The sequence below is a fragment of the Nematolebias whitei genome, chromosome 10, assembly GCF_014905685.2.
Source record: "Nematolebias whitei isolate Nwh7 chromosome 10, NemWhi1, whole genome shotgun sequence".
NCBI classification, from domain to species: Eukaryota; Metazoa; Chordata; class Actinopteri; order Cyprinodontiformes; family Rivulidae; genus Nematolebias; species Nematolebias whitei.
This window is the reverse complement of record NC_056507.1, coordinates 4,610,492-4,630,933: the sequence shown is the minus strand read 5'-3', so window position 1 is coordinate 4,630,933 and position 20,442 is coordinate 4,610,492. Positions and strand designations below refer to the sequence as shown.

General features: G+C 43.1%; 1 protein-coding gene across 1 annotated transcript; it reads left to right on the top strand.

The window, feature by feature from the left end:
- Positions 1 to 3,508: 3,508 nt before the first annotated feature.
- On the top strand, positions 3,509 to 17,250 carry crabp1a (cellular retinoic acid binding protein 1a). The gene is made up of 4 exons (XM_037682529.1): positions 3,509 to 3,800; positions 6,797 to 6,975; positions 11,743 to 11,856; positions 17,128 to 17,250. Exons 1-4 carry the CDS (start codon positions 3,728 to 3,730, stop codon positions 17,176 to 17,178), a joined length of 417 nt encoding a protein of 138 aa, XP_037538457.1. The 5' UTR covers positions 3,509 to 3,727; the 3' UTR covers positions 17,179 to 17,250.
- Positions 17,251 to 20,442: the final 3,192 nt, after the last annotated feature.

The following is a 20,442-nucleotide window of genomic DNA, read 5'->3' as shown; positions in this document are numbered from 1 at the left end:
TAGGTCGCGGGCGTCACTGGTGCCCATGTCCAGCCATCACTGTGCGAGAGACGAGGTACACCCTGGACAGGTCTCCAGTCCATCACAGGGACACAGAGAGACATACGAGACAACCATTCACTCTCTCACTCACACTTAGGGACAATTTAGTGTCCAATCAGCCTAACATGCATGTTTTTGCTCTGTGGGAGAAAACTGGAGTACCTGGGGAAACGCATGCACGGAGAGAACATGCAAACTCCACCCAGAAAGGTCCTGGGCCAGGATTTGAACCGGCGACCTTCTTGCCGAGAGGTGGCAGCTCTACCAACTGAGTCACCATGCTGCAGACTACAAGTATCAAAAACACTAGCTACAGCCTATGTTACATAAAAGAAGCAATATGCTAGTTAAAATCCCCACAAAAAGCCAAAGGTTAACAAAAAGAAGCAAAGGCAAGCTAGGTACTAAAGGTGGTAAAACTTTATCTAAATACTAGCTAAAAGTAGCTAAATGTTAGCTAAGAGTAGAAGAGTACCAGCTTAAGCCAAAGGTTGAAAAAGTCTACCAAAAAATAGACTTAAAGCTAAAACTAAACATTTCAGAAAGCTAAAAAAAAAAACTAGCTGGAATAGTAAAATGGTAACTAAACCGATAAATAAGCTAGCTAAAATTAAGGAAAAATGTTAGTTTAAAGCTAAAAACAACAAAATGCTACCTAAAGGAGAAAAATACTAACTAAAAGCTAAAAGTGGCAAAATGCTACCTTTTGAAAAAAAATGATAGTTTAAAGCTAAAACTAAACTAAAGCTAAAAGCTAAATCCCCCAAATAAAATAAAAACTAGAAAATTTGAGGGGGGGAAAAAAAACTGTTGTGGGGAAAAAAGGGATTCCCAAAACAACCAGGTGTAAACTTCACCAGATTTAATACAACGCTTTGGAGAACGGCCAACAACCACAGAAGATCAAGGCATTTACAAGTTACCATCAGTGCTTTCACCTGCGCTCTGAGGCTCTGACTTCCTAAACTTAAAACTTTTGAGAAAGTCGATTTTGTAGAAAGCCTCCAGTTGTTCCCCCACTGTCGAGCCATTACCAGAAAACACAGCTGCAGACAGCAGGACGAGGCATCTGTAAGCTCTGGGCAGCTCCCAAGGACTCTCCGAGTTTCTGCCGCTGTAATCATATCAGACATCTTGAGGACAATAAAACTATCTCTTCCTGTCCCTTTACTGACCTGAAGACATGAAGACTGATGATGGAACTTTGAATATCAATCACAATCACAGAAGCAGTGAAAGTTGTGGAGCATGGTTAGTGCAAATTATACACGTTCCCTCGACACAAGTTTTCCCGTTGACCACAGGATTTCAGAGAAATGGATGTGAAAGTGCGTCGGACACAGCAGCTCTAAAAACACTCGTCACTCAAGATGAAGCTTCCGGGTCACAGATGCTACATCTTTAGCTACTTTTAGCTTCAAGTCTAAGTTTTGCTAATTCTAGCGATCGTTTGCAAAGATTATTATTTTTTTGTTACCATGGTGACCATATAGAGCAGGGGTGTCAAACTCTTAGACATTAATACGTAGACGCCCCGTTGGACGTCGAAAGGCGTTCCTACGTCGGCGCCATCTTGGTGGCGTGAGGAGGAAAGCGGAGACGGTAAAACGCCTCGTGCGTGTGCTGCTTCAACAAGTCTCTTGATCGTTTTTCAGCCATCGTCTGCATAACTGTCACCGTTATAAACAGAGTCTCCGGAGTGTGCTCGTCAACGTGATGGGAAATGGATTCCCGCGCAGAATTAATTTATTCGTTTAATTTTCATTCATTCGTTCAACCTTTACTTTAGTCTGCTCATAATAACAGTATGTGTACATAACCTGCATGTACGTGTGGTGTTTAAAATGATTTTTGTTGCCTCCAAATGGGCACAAAATAAATGAAAATGAGATATGTTTATTCCTTGTGTGCAGAGGGGGGATAATCCACATTTATTCTTATTCATATATTATTAAAATGTAACATACACTGGTTTATTGCACTAATTTACAGCTGATGAAACATGAATTACTGATGTGCGGGATCAAAAATGTTATTGTACTAAACTAAGAAGCTTTAATACATTGTTTTTTTGTACCTGTTTTTCATTAACTTTAGTGTGAAGTAAATAATCTGGGGCATTAACATAAAATTCACTGTTAAAATGTGCTTTAAAATCCTGATTGTATTAGTTCACAGCGCAGCTTTGACTCCTCCAATATGGCGGACACACAGTTACATCCCATCAGCGGGCCAACCTGTCAACGGGGCGTCTACGTATTAATGTCTATGATCAAACTCACCAAAATTAAAACCTTTTTCAAACTACATTAACTCAAATCAGATACCGGACATCTTTTCTTCCTCAACAAGTGTTTGGTTGGTCTCATTTGATGCTCTCTGTTGTGCTTTCGACATCATAATCAAAGATTACTGAAAAAATTCAAGAGGTAGAAGTATTCTACGTTTCACATATCATCTTGGGGGCCAGATAAGATGTCAGACTCCCAGGTCTCGGTCCCGCACAGCAGGAGACCGGGCTTTCTCCTGCGCTGCCCCTCGGCTGTGGGACGCCTGGCTTCATATCTGAGGGCCCCACAGACTGTGACATGTTTTAAAAAAGGTCTTAATTTTAACCAGTTTTTTAATTGATTGCACTGTACTTTTTGTTTTTTATTCACCCATAGTTCTTATTTGAGTATTTTATCTGCATTTTGTGCGTTTTAAGTTTTTTCATGTGATCATTCTGAGGCGTTATCCTCCTGGTTGTTCCTCCTCTCGGTTGCTTTTACCCTGACGTTATCTGATGCTCACTCTTTGTCGCACTTTGAGATTCACTGTGAATGTAAAGTGCATTATAAATAAAAGTTATTATTATGAGCGAGGGCCTCATTTGGCCCCCGGGCCTCGAGTTTGACACATATGATAAAGAGCCACTGGTTTAAACTCCCTTTGATATTGGTTGTCTTTACACTTCCTGTACAGTTTCTACATCAAAACAGACATTCCTTTTTCATGGATTAGATTATTACGAGGTCACGGTGGGATTTGGGGCAGGAGCTGCATTTGCACTTTTCAAAATGGCTTCAGAGAAAAACAAAACACCAATTTCAACTGGAAGTTTAGGTAAAATCAAAATCGATCCACGGATGAGCATAGGTGAAAGCAAAACTGTTTCCTGTTTGATAAGCTTTACAGACAGATTAAAAACATTAAATAGTTTCTTTCTCAGAGCCACAAAGGTTTACTTAGAAACATATTGGTTGGGTTTTGCCATCAGCGTCTTCATATTGAACTTGGTGCCGAGCCAAAACTATAAATACACACCGAAAGAGCAAATTTAGCCGTTCTCATCCCCTGGGACAGCAGGCGTCAGTCGAGTTGTACTGTACTAATGGGACAGAGCTCCCAGGAGGTGGGACCTCCTCTGCCTCCCCTTAAAGACAGTAGCTATAAAGGAGCAAAACGGGGAGACGGCTCCGGTTCTCGGGTGAATAGGCGTCAGAGAGTGTGTTTTTGTGCGCACACACAGACAGAGCATCCATCTCTGCGAGTACAACAAACCCCAGTCTCAGCTGGGTGTAACGTGTGAACGAGAGGCTGAGCTCAGAGCCGAGGAGACAGGAGGAGGAGGGTGAAAGAGTCAGAGACCAGCAGAGCGTGGAGCAGGTTCCTTCTGCAGCCCTCGCACTCAGCCTCAGCAGACATGCTGCCCAACTTCGCCGGCAACTGGAAGATGAGGAGCAGTGAGAATTTTGATGAACTTCTCAAAGTCCTGGGTAAGTCCCCTCCTGTCTCATTCCTGCATCCTGTGCAAATCAAATTTTACAAATTAGGCTTTTAAATGTTTGCTGTGACTCTCACCACCATCCCATTGTTCTGAGAAGCTCCCTGGGGAATAAAAGAGGCAGAGATGCTTGTGAGGGGAAGCCCCTCAGCTTTCCAGCAGATAAGAGGCAGAAGATGCTGCGTTTCAGCCTGAACAGACGTGGTATTGTCTCGTGAAGAGAGGAGAGCAGGGATGAACGTTATTCATGTTGAGCATTTAAGTAGGGCATGCATTAATGCCAGAGGAAGTCTGTTGTTCTCATGTCTCCTGTTCTTTTTCAGTCCTCGTCCCCCCTCTTGGTCTCCACCGGTGATGGTTTAGGTTTAGACCAGTTTAACTGGGTCACTCGATTGTGTTGCAGCGTTTTTTGTCATGCCAGGACTGCTCAAACAGACAGGAGCTCAGCCAGAAGGGCTTGCCATCTTTAGAATGCTGTAGACATTTTTCAGCGACAGGGTCCCACAGAGAAGCTGCCGACACCAAACCGGATCACAACCTGAACTTTTCCTGGCATGCTGCAACGGTACACCAGACAAGCTCCAGCGCAGCTACCGCCCATAACTTTGCAGTAATCTAAGTTAAGACAAAATGCCAAGAAGAGTACAGAGAACTTCAGTCTCTACATGAACGAGTTCATAGTTCTCAGTCAGAAAAGGGTGGATTGTTCAGGTCGAGGTTCTGCCTCAAGTGGAGGAGTTCAAGGGGTTGTGGGTTTTATTCACAAGTGAGAGAAGAATGGAGCGTGAGAGTGACAGACAGATTGGTGCAGCGTCTGCAATATTGTGAACTCTGCACCGGTCCGTTGTGGTGAAGAGGGAGCTGAGCTGTAAGGCAAAGCTCTCTGTTTACTGGTCGGTCTATGTTCCTCCCCTCACCTCTGGTCATGAACTCTGGGTAGAGACTGAAAGAACAAGATCGTGGATACAGGAGGTTGAAATTAGTTTCCTCTGCAGAGCTGGACTCTCCCTTAGAGACAGGGTGAGAAGTTCAGTTATCAGGAGAGACTCGGAGTAGAACCTGCTCCTCCACATCGAGAGGAGCCAGTTTAGGTGGTTCGGGCATCTGGTAAGGATGCTCCTTGGGTGCCTCCATAGGGAGGTGCTTCGGGCATGTCCGGCTGGGAGGAGACCCCGGGGAAGACCCCGGACACGCTGGAGAGACTACGTCTCTCGGTTGGTCTGGGAACGACTTGGAGTCCTCACAGAAGAGCTGGAAGAGGCTGTGGAGAGATGTCTGGACCTCCCTGTTGAAGCAGATTTCATGAATTAAAGAGTTCGCAGTTCGTGGATTTCTATGACACATTTTTACTGTTATAAAAACATCTTCAATTCAATTCAAATTCAATTCAAAAATATTTTATTAATCCCAGAGGGAAATTAAGCGTCGTCGTAGCTCATCATCCTGGTTTCATTCAAGAGTTGTTAGATGCTGATAGCTGTGGGCAGGAAGGATCTCCTGCAGTGAAGCCGAAGAATCTGGTCACAGATACTGATCCGTCCACTCGGATCCAGCTTGCTGTCAGATCCAGCCGGCCTCTCGGTCCTCCTGGGCAGCAGGACTGCCCCAATGCCGGGCAGAATTCCTCCCTGAGCGATGGTCGCTGCTCCCAGCAGTCTGCCGAGCTTCTCGTCACCACGGACAGACAGCTGAAGGTGCCGGGAGATGATCCTGGTCCTCCCATTGTCACGAGCCGAGTTTCTCACCATCTCCACGATCTCGGTGGTCAGGTACTCGAGAACCAGGTCAGGTCAGGTCTCTTTTCTAAATGAGTCCTCGAGGCTCAATGGGATTTACCTGTCTAAATAAAGGTTGAATGAAAAAAAACACCGCCAGGTTGACGGGAATTCATCCACGACACCTCCTTTTCAACTCATTTGGGATTTGGGGCGGTAGTTGAAGTATTTGAGCTTTGAGATGTTGATCAGCTGCTCCTGGTTGTTAAAAAACACATTGTTGCCATGGTTACGCATCATAAAAAATGCCCAAAAGAAAAAAGGTTTCGGTAAAGATCCTTCCAGCTGCGCAGCATCTGACACCAGAGGAAACAATCATCTGAAAAAAATAAAATAAAATGACAAGTTGAACCTTGTGGTCGTTCAGATTCTGGTTGGGGTCGATTAAGACGTCACATTAAAATGCATTCAACCTGTGGATGGTAGCTGGACCACTGCGGTGTAAGGATGGTATGACTTTGCAGAACTGTTCAAACTTGCACAGATAAAACTTTGACCCTGTTTGTAACGTCATCTGCTTCTTGTACGATAAAACTGAAGATTCAGTAATTTGGCAGCTCATAAAGCCAGCCCCGCCTTTTGACAGGTCTGTGCAGATTTATGGAGGACCACCGCTAATGTGGCCATCAGATCTAAAACCTGGCACGACGTCGTGCAGTTTGACTGAAGAACCCCTGACGGTGACCTCCGTGCCAAGATTCCACAGATTTCACCGGGTTTGGATAAACGGCCGAAGTTTCCGTCAGCGCCACAGAACATTTATTGTGTTCCTGCACAGAAACAACACGTCTCTGTCATTCTCTGTGAAAGTTCGTGAGGTCGTTTCAGGACAAACCCCCAAAAGATAAAAAATAAAATCAAGGAGACGTGCAGACAGCGAGTCTCCCTAAATCTAAAGTGGAGATGTGATCGAGGCTGGCAGGAGAGGCTGCGGGGTCCGTGTCTGGGTGGAGCGTTGGTGTTCGACAAAACGCCGTTTCACTTTGGCACAGTTTTGTGTAGATGTGCGCCTCTCTCTGTCGCTGCACTTACAGTTGGCTCTTCTGGTCTTTATTCATTAAATATTTCTTCCTTTCGTCTACAGCTCTCTTTTATAATCCCGTTTCCTTTATGTGGTGGTCAATAATCCGACGGTTGGCTCGTCTCGGCCTGCAGCAGACACAACATCCCAGATTTCATTGGTTCAAACGTCCTGGGTTGTGTGTGTGTTCAGGCGTGAACGCCATGCTGAGGAAGGTTGCCGTGGCAGCGGCCTCCAACCCTCAAGTGGAGATCCGCCAGGATGGCGAGCAGTTCTACATTAAAACGTCCACCAGCGTGCGCACCACCGAGATCAACTTCCGCATGGGTGAAGAGTATAACGAGGAGACTGTGGACGGACGCAAGTGCAAGGTAGAACCAGGAGCAGAGCGCTGTGGCTCGGGCGAAAATCATTTAAAAACACCCGAGACTATTCAAACTGGATAAATTACGTTTCCCGTGAAAATGAATGTGATTTTTTTTTGTTGCTGAATGATTTTTGCTGAAAGCTGCTGAAGAAGCTGAAAAGTTTTATCTCTAAAATGATAACGTGAGTTGAATTTGAGCACCTGACGTCTGCTGGAAGCAGCTGAGTAAAAGATGCAGAAATGTGTAGAAAAAGCTGAAGGGAGCCGAAATGAGCGGAGTAGGTTGAAATAAACCGAGAGAGGCTCAATAAATTACAAAATAAAACCTGAAATTAGCAAGAAAAAAAACAGAAATTTTGCAGGAAAAACAATCTGACACTAACAAAAAAGTAGCTGATCCGGCTTAAAAAACAAACTGAAATTAGTGGAAAGAGACTGAAAGGAGCATGAGCTGAAATTAGAAAGAAATACAAGTTCAAAATTAGCAAACAAAAATTAAAAAGTGTGACAAAAGGCTTGAATTAGCAGAAAACTGAAAACAGCTGAAGAAGCAGAACAAAAGCTAAAATGAGCCGTAAACTGTGAACGGAACAAAGAGTTTAAAGGAAAAGAGCTCCGTTAATTTACAGTTAGAAAAACATGGCTGACAAAGCTAAATATCTAACGTTTTATTTTATATTTTTAATTCCCTCTCCCCCGTCAACTCCTCTGAGACACTTAGTCAATTTGGCATGACTGTCTCAGAGGAGATGACGGGGAGAGGGCGGGCCCGGAGGCCATCTTAGCACCAGCAAACTGGTTTTTTCCCACTATGGAGCATTCTGTTTGTGGGAATCAGTTTGTCTGGTGTCTCCTCAGATTTGAAGAAGTCCTTTGGATAAAGGACGAAATGTCTCAGCAAAAAAATAAAACGAAACCGTCCAGACCTGCCTGAACATTGTTGGTGTGATTGTAATGGTTTGTGTCTTTTCGTTCAGTTTTCGGCAACAAATGCTAATGGTGTCCACGAACAGAGGCTCTGATCCAGGGGCCCCCAGCTGACCCCCCAGCCTTTGGACCTGAGCCCAGTGGGTCTGTTCAGTAATCCTTCCAAAAGTTCCACTAAATGAACATTTCCCCCCTGAGAACCCCCCCCCCCCACCTGGATCTCTTCCACCTCACTTTTCTCGCACCCGTCTTCAACTTCCTGAAAGTTCAGCAAACTTTCATTTTTATCAAAAACAAAACATTCAGCTCCTTTTAATGCAGACATCAGTTCGTTAGAGAAAGATTGATTTAAGAAAACACAGGAGTGTTGGGATAAATTACACATTTCTATCATGGTTAAAAGCTGCATCACATCACGTTAAAAGATGAATTGTATCATAATTAATGACTGGATGGAATCACATTTAAAGGCTGATTCTTATCACAAATAAAGGCTAAATAGTGTTGTGATTAAATTTTCAATTCCATCATGATTAAAGACTGAAGCATATTGTAGCCAAAGGCCAGAACATATTGAAATTAGAACAAATAGTATTGAAATCACAGGCTGAATTGTATTGTGATTAAAGGCTTGATTGTAATCTAAAGATGAATGGTATCATGAATTAAGGTTGACTCATATTGCAGTTAAAGGCTGAATTATATTGTATTTTGCTGCTCGTGTATCAAACTGTTAGCGGTGCATCGTGATGTTTTGTTCACTGACCAAAGATGAACACATCCAGCTCATGTGAAAGATATCTAATAACCTACACGTTGTCACGTATTAATTACACTTTTCACTTATTTAAATCAAATATTATTTGTACTTGTAAGCTCAAAATAACAGCAGCAGCATCTAGCTATAGCACCTCCAGTGCAGCCTGGAGCACTTCTTGTAGAAATGTCATCAGATTAGAATACCGTATTTTTTGCACTAACAGTCACAGTTTTTTGCATCGTTTGCACGCCCTGCGACTTAAAGCCGTAACGACATATTTGTTTTTTCTCTCCCATATTTATAAACTAATTTTTGGCTGAGATTTGACTATTTTCATTCATTCTGACATGGAAAATATTGAACACTACCATTTTCAGCCGCTAGATGGGACTGTAGTAGTATGGCATGCTGTTGTATTATGTAATAGGTAAAAGTGACTATTAATGACACAATCGGCTTGCCATAGCCTGCCACCATCGTCTGTCTGGAGCAACCGTCGAATCAGCTTCATTTCTCTGCGTCTCTCCGGCGAAATGCAGCTGATTTGACCAGTGAAGTGCATTTATTAAGTAAAAGTTCAACTGAGACACACCTTTACTATAAAGTCGAGCAAACAAATAATAGTTTTTAGGCGGTTATCTTGTTAAATTTCGAAGAAATGCACAACAAGTCGCCCTGTGCGCATTCATGTTTCCACATATCGGCTTTTGAAATGCAGCTGATTTGACCGTCAAAGTGCATTTATTAAGGAAAAGTTCAACTGAGACACTTTTGCAATAATTTCGAGCTAACAAATAATAGTTTTTAAGTGTTAATCTTGTTAAATTCTTGTTAAAGTCCTCCCGTGCACGCTCCCGCGGCCGCCATTTGGCAGCCAATCGATTTGTGGCACAACGCCGGCCCATGTTTCTGGGTTGTCAGCGATGACGCGTAACAAATTCTACGTATACGGCAAAGCAACGTATTTATGGATATATCCAATTTTTTAAACCTATTTGGACTGATGCGACTTATAGGGCGGTGCGACGTGTACGGCAGAAAATACGGTAGCGAGCGGCGTAATGCAAAACTAACGTCTGCATGAAGGGTTATAAAGTGGAAGCAAATATTCTTTGTCATATTTTAATTGTTTATCTTTTCACAAGCAAAACATCTGTTTCACTTTAAGTTATAATGGATGTTAAAGCCAATAAATGTGCTTCGGAGCTTCACTTTAAAGCCACGTTTCTCTTTAATGTTAAAAACACCACAGTTAACGTTAGGGATGCACAATATTGGATTTTTGGCCGATATCGATATTTTTATATACATTCCTTTGTTAGAACATATTCCTCTTATTTAGGCTTATTTGCTACAGAAATTGTGCAACAGCTGTAAGAGCTGGTGACATATATTCAGTAACAGTCATATTCACTTATATTAAATGAAAAGTGTTAAATGTTATTAGCATTAGTCACCTGTGATGCTGTCTCACTTGTGGAGGTTTGTTCCAGGTTCCTATAGCTGCAGGGTGGATCCTCTGCACTCCTGTGCATGAAGGACAGACTTTTTAAGTTCAAAGTTTTTCTCTATCCATTGTTCAGTAAGACTAATCATGCTAACGGGGCTAACACGGCGTCCAGATGTTTGTGGTAAAACTCACCCAACAAGTCGTGCTATCAGCTGTTGGCTTCTCGATGACGTTGGAAATGACGGCTCGGGTAACGTTAACTCAACATTATTTAAATGAAGGTTGAGGGCTTGTCTAGTACTCTGGGACCTCAGGGCTCTCCTTCTGCTATTGTTTCTGAAGAGTTAATGAAAAATTAATGTCCCTGTGCAGTTTCACCACTTGGTGTGACGTTCACGTCCGAGCAGAAGGATCCGGGGCAGCTCGAGTCGGATGAACGTTATACAAACTGATCGATTATCAGGCCTAAATTTATACAGACCGATCGATTATCAGGCCTAAATTTATACAGACCGATCGATTATCAGGCCTAAATTTATACAGACTGATCGATTATCAGGCCTAAATTTATACAGACTGATCGATTATCAGGCCTAACTGCACTTCAGCAGTTTTTTTTTTTAAACTTTTTTTTGTTACTGCTGATTTCAGTCTTTCAAATATTTTATTTTTTTATTTTTCTGCTCCTTTCAGTCATTTTATGTTAATTTAAGCCTTTTTCAGCAGCTTTAATTTTAATTTTGTGGCCACTTTAATGGGTGATATTTGACTTATGCTGCTGATTATCTCATGCTGCTGATTATCTCATGCTGCTGATTATCTCATGCTGCTGTATTTATTCATACTAGAGACTCATGCTCAGGCTGCTGTTTAATATACAATATTATTTTACATTATTAGTAATTAGTGTACATCTTAGATCCTTACTGGGTTTTTTATACTTTATATTTTTGCTATTTTGGGGTGTATGGGACTATGTACATAATTCTGTTCCATCTCATGTACCACAAGTGATGAGAAGGGCAATAAAGAACCTTGAACATTTAATTTTCCTGCTTTAAGCAAAAAAAAACAAAAAACCCGTCCAAATTCAAGTTGCATTAGTTTAGAGATGAAACCTTTTCAGCTGGTTTCAGCTTTCAGCAAAAATCATTCAGCAAAAAGTACTCATGCTGCATTTTTGCAGATTACATTGTTTTCACTGTAGAGCTCAGATAATACAGATTAAAGATTACAGAGCTATGATAACACCCACCAGCTCGATCACGTAAAAACCTTTAGACACGCCGTCATCACCCCAGATTGTCCACGTTTATCAGTCCAAGGTGATAATCTTTTCACAGTACAAATTAAACATCTTAAAAAGTTTTTACTGAGCTGTATCAAACGATGCACTTAAGTACTCCAGTACTTCTCCAGATACATCAGTGTACAGTTCTAAAATGCAGGTACGCACTCCGTGTATACAAATAGCTGTGTCCCCATACCAGCCTCAAGTACTTCCACTAAAAAAATCAAAGTTCATTAGTTTATTTTGTGGGGGGGCCTAACTCCAGATGTTGTGATGTTTGTTAAAACCGTATTAAAATGTTTCTCTGTGATGAGACATTTTTAAAGGTTTTCTTTTCGTTTAGAGCCTGGCCACCTGGGAGTCGGAGAACAAGATCCACTGTAAGCAGACGCTGGTGGACGGTGACGGACCCAAGACCTTCTGGACCCGAGAGCTGAAAGGGGACGAGCTCATACTGGTGAGCGAGCAGCTCCCACTGAGAGACGGCGCACTACTCAGGATTAAAACTATAAACGGTTTTATTTAAACCTTTATTTGACCAGGAAATAAACCCACTGAGATTATTAATCTCTTTTACAAGGATGTCCTTGGATGCAAAAAACTGCGACTTATACGCCAAAAAATACGGTACATAAAGAACGATGGTGGGTCCTAAAGGGTGCACCTGTTCTTTACCTGAGAGCAGGTAAATGGGCTCCAGTTTAGTTAAGGTAGTGAGGGAGGCACATCTATATATCATGTCTCCATAATCCAGCTGTGACAAAAACAAACTTGTTACAAGCCGCTTACGGGAAGAAATGGAAAAATGATTTCAGTCTATACAAAAAAAAACAAAAAAACAGAGTAAATTTTAGCTTTTTTATTAGATGTGATGTTTAAAATTAAGATCTTTTTCCAGCCTAATACCGAGATATTTGTATGTGTCTACAAGTTCTACGATGTCACCACTCAGTGTTTCAATAGACGGAATGGTTACAGCAGATTTATGGGAAAACAGCATAACTTTGGCTTCATACCCTGATCATTGAAAAAAGTCCTTGAACGTCCTCCTGACAGCGGAGAAGGTTCTGACTGGGAATGAAGCTGGGTCGCTCTCACGGAGACCAGGAACACATCCGATGCATTCGGATGAGACTTTCCAGCAGCTGACGTGCTCAGTTTGAGAAATAAGCAATGCAGGAGGTGCACTAAGTCAATCCCTGGAGATCTGACCGTCAAGGAAATGAGAGTCGATTCCCATGAAGCTGAGCTTTCATCCACCCCAGGATGAGGCTGACGTTGCAGCCGAACTTCTGTATTTACTCAGATTAATATGAGCAGGAGTCTATTGGTCTGAAGCCCCTCCATCCCTTTGCAGGGGAGCAGTCTCCACTGTCGGCTCCCACGCTGTTGGTCCAAGAGGTTTTCCTCTTAAAGCCTTTCAAGAACAACAAGCTTGAAGCAACAACGTGGATGGTTTAGATGGTTTTGGTCAACGCTGAGTTTAGATGGACAACAAGCTGAGACAGGGCAGAGCTGACGGTCTCCTGTGGGTGTGATGGTGAGAAAAGCAGAGTGCGGTCGCAGCCCGTGACCTCGGCCGGCGGTCCAGGAGTATCTGAAGCGTTCACGCGCCGATGGAGGCTGATCTGGCCGAGCTGCAACATTAGCTGAAGCTCTTTGTCACGCCACCTCAGCCTAACGTTTAGAACGCCTCTAATCTGCTAAACCTCGATGAGAAGCTTGTTTTGGTGCCGCAGCAGCTTTATGGTGTACATGGAGGACAGCAAGGGCTTGGTTTGAGGAGATGCGTCTTAATAAACACTAGTCATGCTGTTGTTCTTGTTTGCATTATATAGACATATGTGAACTCACAGAGTGGTAGAAACCGCACATGTTGGCAGGTCATGTGACTGTAGTGCAGCGACTGCAGTATCAAATCATATGGATGATGGAGTTGGCAGCACCAGGACACTTCGGTCCCGGCAGAGATTGGTATGGTACCCAGTTGAACTCAGATGTAAGCAATGTGTACAAAATGGAGTCGTTCGTTAATGTGTCCTGCAGCAAGTCCCCACAAAGCTGTCGGGACCGGTTCTCCAGACGTGTCAGGTCAGCTCTGGGTCAGAGTTGATGTCTGAGCTGAACCCACGCATGCTTGATCAGGGAAAGACTGACGGACCTGGGTGACCATGAAAACACCTCAGTGCGGTTCAGGCAGTCCGTAGACACGTGTGGATGGGCATCGTTGCTAGAAAAGATCTTTGAAATAATGAATCAGGAGTCCAGGATTGTTTGACTGAATGTATTAAAGAGGTATGGAGATTTTGCCCTTACATCCACGTGGACGCCACCATCAAAGCCAACACAAAGTGTCGTCCTTACAGCAACATGAGCAACATCTCTCCATCCATCCATCCATCCATCCATCCATTTTCTTCCGCTTATCCGGGGTCGGGTCGCGGGGGTAGCAGCCTAAGTAGGGAGGCCCAGACTTCCCTCTCCCCAGCCACTTGGGCCAGCTCTTCCAGGGGAATCCTGAGGCGTTCCCAGGCCAGCCGAGAAACATAGTCCCTCCAGCGTGTCCTGGGTCTTCCTCTGGGCCTCCTCCCGGTGGAACGTGTCCGGAACACCTCACCAGGGAGGCGTCCAGAAGGCATCCTAAACAGATGCCCAAGCCACCTCAACTGGCTCCTCTCGACGTGGAGAAGCAGCGGCTCTACTCCGAGTCCCTCCCGGAAGATCGAGCTTCTCACCCTGTCTCTAAGGGAGAGCCCAGACACCCTGCGGAGAAAACTCGTTTCGGCCGCTTGTATCCGAGATCTCATTCTTTTGGTCACAACCCAAAGCTCGTGACCATAGATGAGGGTAGAGAAGGTGGGCCTGTGATCGGAAGGTCACCAGTTCAACTCCTCGGCCCAAAATCAAAATGTGGGTGGGAAAGGGAAACACCCACACCTATCTCCACCCTCGTTTACCCCACTCTGGGCCCTTGAGCAGACTAGATGGCAGCTCTCTGCTCCACACAGAAGCTGTGGTAGCTCGGTGGTCTGTGGTTGTGTCAGGAAGGACATCCGGCGTAAAAACAATCTCCACGTCTTCACGCGAGTTAGTTCGCACCCCTGAAGAAGGGAGCAGCCGAAAGAAGAAAAAAGTCATTTCAGGTTTGTGTGAGGTCAGGTGATCACCCAGCACGTGGGACGTGCAGACATGACCCCGCGGTACGACCTTTGATCCAGCAGGAACTTAAGAGCATGAAGGTTCTGGTGGCTCAAGATGGACAACGCCAAGGAAGGATTGTAGTATTGTGCGACAGGTGGAGAACCTGCCGTCTGGACACAGGTACTGGACCACAACGCTCCATGTCGTGCCTCATCGTGTCTTGGCAGCTGGCAGCCTACAGACTCACCTCTGGTCCCGCTGTACGCTGACATTAGTACCAGAGCGGTCTGCTGCGTTTGAAGCGATGTGGAGATGGACAGAGAGAGCCGAGTCAAAAGGCGAAGCTCTCAATTTACCGGTCGATCTACGTTCCTACCCTCTGCACCACCACTCCCTGTCCATCAGTTTCTTTAAGTAAAGGAAGAAACGGCTGCAAACCGGTTCTCTACGTCCAACTTCATGGTTCAGCATGTGATGTTAAATAAATTTGACTTAAATCCTGAAAAAGTTTCATCTTCTCTGGAGAGTAAAGGCCATGAATCATCTTTGCACTGAGATGACCTCTCTCCTGTGGGAGGAAGACGCAGACAAACCCGACCGATCGCTGACTGGATCTAAACCCTTTTTATGTTTGTCCAAAAAAAGATTTCAGACGATGTGACAGCCAAACGCTCGAGGAGCTTCAGCCCGAGGCGTAAATCAGGATTAGCAACAACGAAGCGCTGGTCTCGTTGTGTGAGGCAGCGCCAGCTGTAAGTGGGACACATTTCCATAACATCTGCATAATCTGCCTAATTGGTTTAGTCTGGAAGCAGTTTCAGATTAAAGCGGTGTGGACTTTTGAGTCGCATCAGCCTGAAATCCACAACAACGCCGAGGTCGAAGAGAAGCTTGAGCTTTAATGTACAACTACAGCAGTTTCCAGTTCTTCGTGAATCTCGTTTGTTTCTGAAATGTATAAATGTTGACGCATCGGTGAAGTTTTCTCACTCGCTGAACAGAGATGTGTAAACGAGCTGATTGTGAGTTCATGAGTTTCATTAGGTCTCTCTTGTAAATGAGTCCTCGAGGCTCAATGGGACTTACCTGTAGAAATAAAGGTTGATTGATGAAGCAGCACTCTGCTGCGATCCAGTTTTCTTACGTACATTTTTCTGCATCTTTCTCGTTCCAACATTTTTGTGCTATTTCAACAAATCATAAATCAAAACGTTCAGCTCTTTCAGGGCCATCCTGCTGTGGCTTTTGGTATTGGTGCAACTTTAGCTTTTTTAAATATTTAGCCTTTTCTGCAATTTTTTTCCTCATTGAAAATGAATTGAGCTCATTTTACATCCTTCAGATCTTTAGAGCTGTTTACGACCTTTTTACTGCTCCTTTTACATCTTGTTCTGCTTCAGCTTCTTTCAGCTTCCTCGTGCAAATTTAAACTTTTTTCAGCTACTTTCAGCTAACTTCAGCTGTTTTTTCAGCTGTTTTGTGCTCCTTCTGATTCTTTCTACTAACTACATTTTTGTGCTTCTTCTAACTTATTTCTGCTAATTTCAGCTTGTTGTGCGCTTTCAGTTAATTTCTGCAAGTTTCAGCTTTTTCTGCTGTTTCAGCTACTATTTTGCTGTTTTATGCTAATTTTAGCTTTTTTGGCTAATTCGACATTTTCTGCACTAATTTCAACTTTTTTCAGCCTAATTGAGCAAAAATGGGCTCTCCCCACTTCCTTCTGGTAATTTAAGCTTCTTTCTGCTGTTTTAGCTACTTTTCATCTTTTTTTTTTTTTTTTTTTTGGTGCTAATTTCAGCTTTTTCCAGATAATTTCCACATTTTTTTTTGTTAATTTCTGCTTCTTCTTCCTCTTTTTTTTTTGGCCTAATTGGGCAAACGTGTTCTTTCTGCTTTTTTCTGCTAATTTAAGCTTGTAACTTTTCAACTAGCTTTTTAGCATTTTTAGCTAATTTCAACTGTATTCAGAAAACTTCAAGCTTTTCATGTTAATGTAATTTCTTCTACTTTCGGCCTATTTAACTTATCCTAATTTCAGCTTGTTGTGCTCCTTTCAACTTTTTTCTGGTAGTTTCAGTTTTACGTTTTCTTTTCAGCTACTTTACGGCCGTTTTGATGCTAATTTTAGCTTTTCCAGCTAATTCAACATTTTTTTAAGCTCATTTCAGCTATTTTGCTTCCTTCAGGTAGTTTATGCTTCTTTTTTCCTTTTCAGCTACTTTTAGCTTTTTTTTGTTGTTGCTAATTTCAGCTTTTTTAGCAAATTTCCTAATTTTTGTGCTAATTTATGCTTTTTTCAACCTAATTCAGCAAATATGTGTTCTTTCTGCATTCTTCTGCTAACTTAGGCTTGTTCTTCCATTTCAGCTACATTTCAGTATGTTTTTAGCTACTTTCAGCTGATTTTCAGCAAGTTCTTCTGGAATAAGCATTCACACTGCATTTTCACAGGAAATGCGATTTCTCCAGTTAATTTTAGTTTTAGTGTTTGCAAGCCTACATAGTTCTGCTTCACGTTATACTCTAAATAAAAACAGATTATTATGAAATGACTAAAGCGCAACGTCTTCTTTTTGTTGTCTTGCAGACGTTTGGGGCAGATGACGTCGTGTGCACAAGGATTTATGTACGGGAGTGAAGCTCTGCAGCCTTCATCAGGATTAATCCCATTTAGACCAGTCGTGCTAACGAGTTAACTCATCTACTAAGTATCCTGCGTGTTCTTTATAACAGTTTCTCCACAGGCCCTGTTCAGACCTGGCCTTCATATCCGTCTTGAGTGGTTTGATTAGTCAGGTCTGATTTGAAGCATTCACACCTGAAAGCTAAATATGTAGATCAAAAAATATATTTTTTGTTAGTAACCCGCTCAAACAAACAGGACATCGGCAGGTCTCGATAGTTTTTCTGTAAAAATGACAACACATTCCGGCTTTTATTTTGACATTAACACGGTTCCGAGCCATCCGAGTCGCGTTAAGAAATGTAAAACGGCGACTTCACAGGAGTCGTTGTCAGAGTAAAGCCTGAAGGTGTGAACCTCGTGAAGCAGTGAAACAGTTTCAGCTGTTTCACACATCTGGGCAGTGTTTAATGCAACATGACGCTGCTCAGACTGAGGTCCTGGGATTGATGAAGCACATTACGGCTCACAGTAACCGTGGCGGGTCCAAAAACATTTAAAGAGAATCTCACCACACTGTTCTGCATCCAGCTAAGATTTATAAAAGTTTAACTGTTGCTTGTGTACATTCGTTACCGCCACTGACACTACCCAACAAAAAACTGTCCCAATCATTCTTAAGTGTGATGTTTCATCGTTGTGTTCCCTTTTTATAAACGACTGGTGTGGATCCACACTTGGTCTGCAGCAGGGGAGTTGAACCCTGGTCCTCGAGGACCACTATCCTGCATGTTTTAGATGTTTCCCTGCTCCAACACACCTGATTTGAATCAATATGTGATAACCAGGTTCCTGCAGAAGATAAAGAGTTGTGTTGGAGCAGGGAAACAAGGAAAACATGCAGGAAGTGGTCCTCCAAGACCAGACATGGACACCCCTGGACAGCTACTCTAGATTATATCTGTGCTCCGCAGTTATTCCTACCAACATTCCACATTGAGGAGTTTTCAATCTCACAACGTCTTCTTCTTCTTCTTCTTTCGGCTTTTCCCTCTTCAGGTGTCTCCACAGTGAGTCATCCTCCATCTCTGTCCTCTGTGTCCTCTGTCCTCACTCCAACTACCTCCATGTCCTCTCTAACTGCATCCATATATCTCCTCTTTGTCTTTTTCCTGGCAACTGCATTTCGAACATCCTTCTACCAGTATACCCACGGTCCCTCCTCTGGACATGTCCAAACCACTGTCCCTCCTCTGGACATGTCCAAACCATCTCAGTGTGTCCTCTCTAACTTTATCTCCCAGTTGTTCAACCTGTGCTGTACCTCTGATGATCTCATTCCTGATCTTCTCCATCCTTGTCTCTCCTAAGGAGAACCTCAACATCTTCATTTCTGCCACTTCCAGTTCTGTCTCCTGTCTTTTTGTCCATGTCTCTGTCTCCAGATCATACAACATAGCTGGTCTCACCTTTGACCTTTGCTGACACCCTTTTGTCACAAATCACTCCTGAAACTTTTCTCCATCCACTCCATCCTGCCTGGACTCTCTTCTTCACCTCTTTACCACACTCCCCATGTTCATGGACAGTGGACATTAAGTCCTTGAAGTCCTGCACCTTTGTGACCTCTGCTCCTTGTAGCCTCACTGTTCCACCTCCTCCCTCTCATTCACACATGGACTTTGTCTTACTATGGCTGACTTTCATTCCTCTTCTTTCAAGTGCATACCTCCACCTCTCCAAGTTCTCTTCCACCTGTTCCCTGTTCTCACCACAGATCACAATGTCATCTGCAAACATCATAGTTCACGAGGATTCCTGCCTGACCTCATCTGTTAGTCAGTCCATCACCAGAGCAAACAAGAAGGGGCTCAGAGCGGATCCTTGATGCACTCCCATCTTCACCTTGAAGCTGTCTGTCACTCCTGCAGCACATCTCACCACTGTCCTACTGTCCTCATACATGTCCTGCTGTCCTCATACATGTCCTGCTGTCCTCATACATGGCCTGCTGTCCTCATACATGTCCTGCTGTCCTCATACATGTCCTGCTGTCCTCATACATGTCCTGCTGTCCTCATATATGTCCTGTACCGGTCCAAGCAGGTGCACTCTCACAAAGTAAAATACCAATAAATCTAGTTCGGAGATAAAATTGTATATAAAGGGTAAAAAGGCCAAAAGAAATAGCTCTGAATCCATTTGGGATGTAGTGTCTGGGTTTGCACGTGCACATTAATACAACTTGACTCAGAATGAAGATAAAGGGGTCCAGACTGCCTCAAAGGTGGTCTGTTAGAAACCATCTTCAATGTTCAACATGGACTATCACACCTGCATTTTATCAGTTGAATCTAATCACTAAAGTCGGACTGAAATGTCTGAACAGGGTCTGTGTGGGTCTTCTGGTTATTTGTAGTGAAAATTGTATCCACAGCACGTTAGCTAGATATCTCAGTGTTATATCCGCCACCCGGAGACAGCTGTTCATTTAGGATTTAGTTATCAGTCGCAACAATCAAGTGTTCATGTTTCATGAGAGGAAGCAATAAAAATGGAACAAGATCTGAGACATTTTCCTTTCTGTCAGTTTATTTATAAAGTGTCCTTCAGAGCACGGTCCTACCACTGGTCGTCAAACGTGATTCATTAAATACTGGTCATGTCCTCTGTTTGAACTTGGCTGGTCGGAGAGTCCTGATCAGCCCTGACCTCAAAATATTAGCTGCAGTAATAATATTTTCCTTCTTGCTTTTGTTGGTATGTATCTCAGTAAATTATTCACGCACAATACGGTGCTAGCGCTATTAGTGTACACGATGTTAGCTTGTGTTGCTAATATTTGTTAGCCTCGTCACTGAGCGCAACAATTAGTAGGTGTGAAACAAAAACAACTCCTATGAATGATCTTTTTTCAAATGCAATGGACGAAGTTGAACAAAACAAAGAGATTGACACCAAGATTGTCCAGATTGGTGAAGAAATAAGGAAGTTGAGCCAATTTTAGTCTAGAAAAATGACTCGTTTTTCCATGAAAACCAACAAACAACATAAGATAATTGGATTAAATTTTCAGGACAAGGAGGAAATGACACATTCTTTACATCAGCTACCTGCGTTCATTATTAATTCATTAATTAAATAATAGCTGTAAACCATATAACCTAGAACTTTCATGATAGGCACTAATAGTCTGTTGCTGTTTTGCGTCTGCCATGACAGGCATTAAGCATCTTCATGCTCACGGGCTCAAAAAGCGCGTTCTCAGCCTCAGATTGC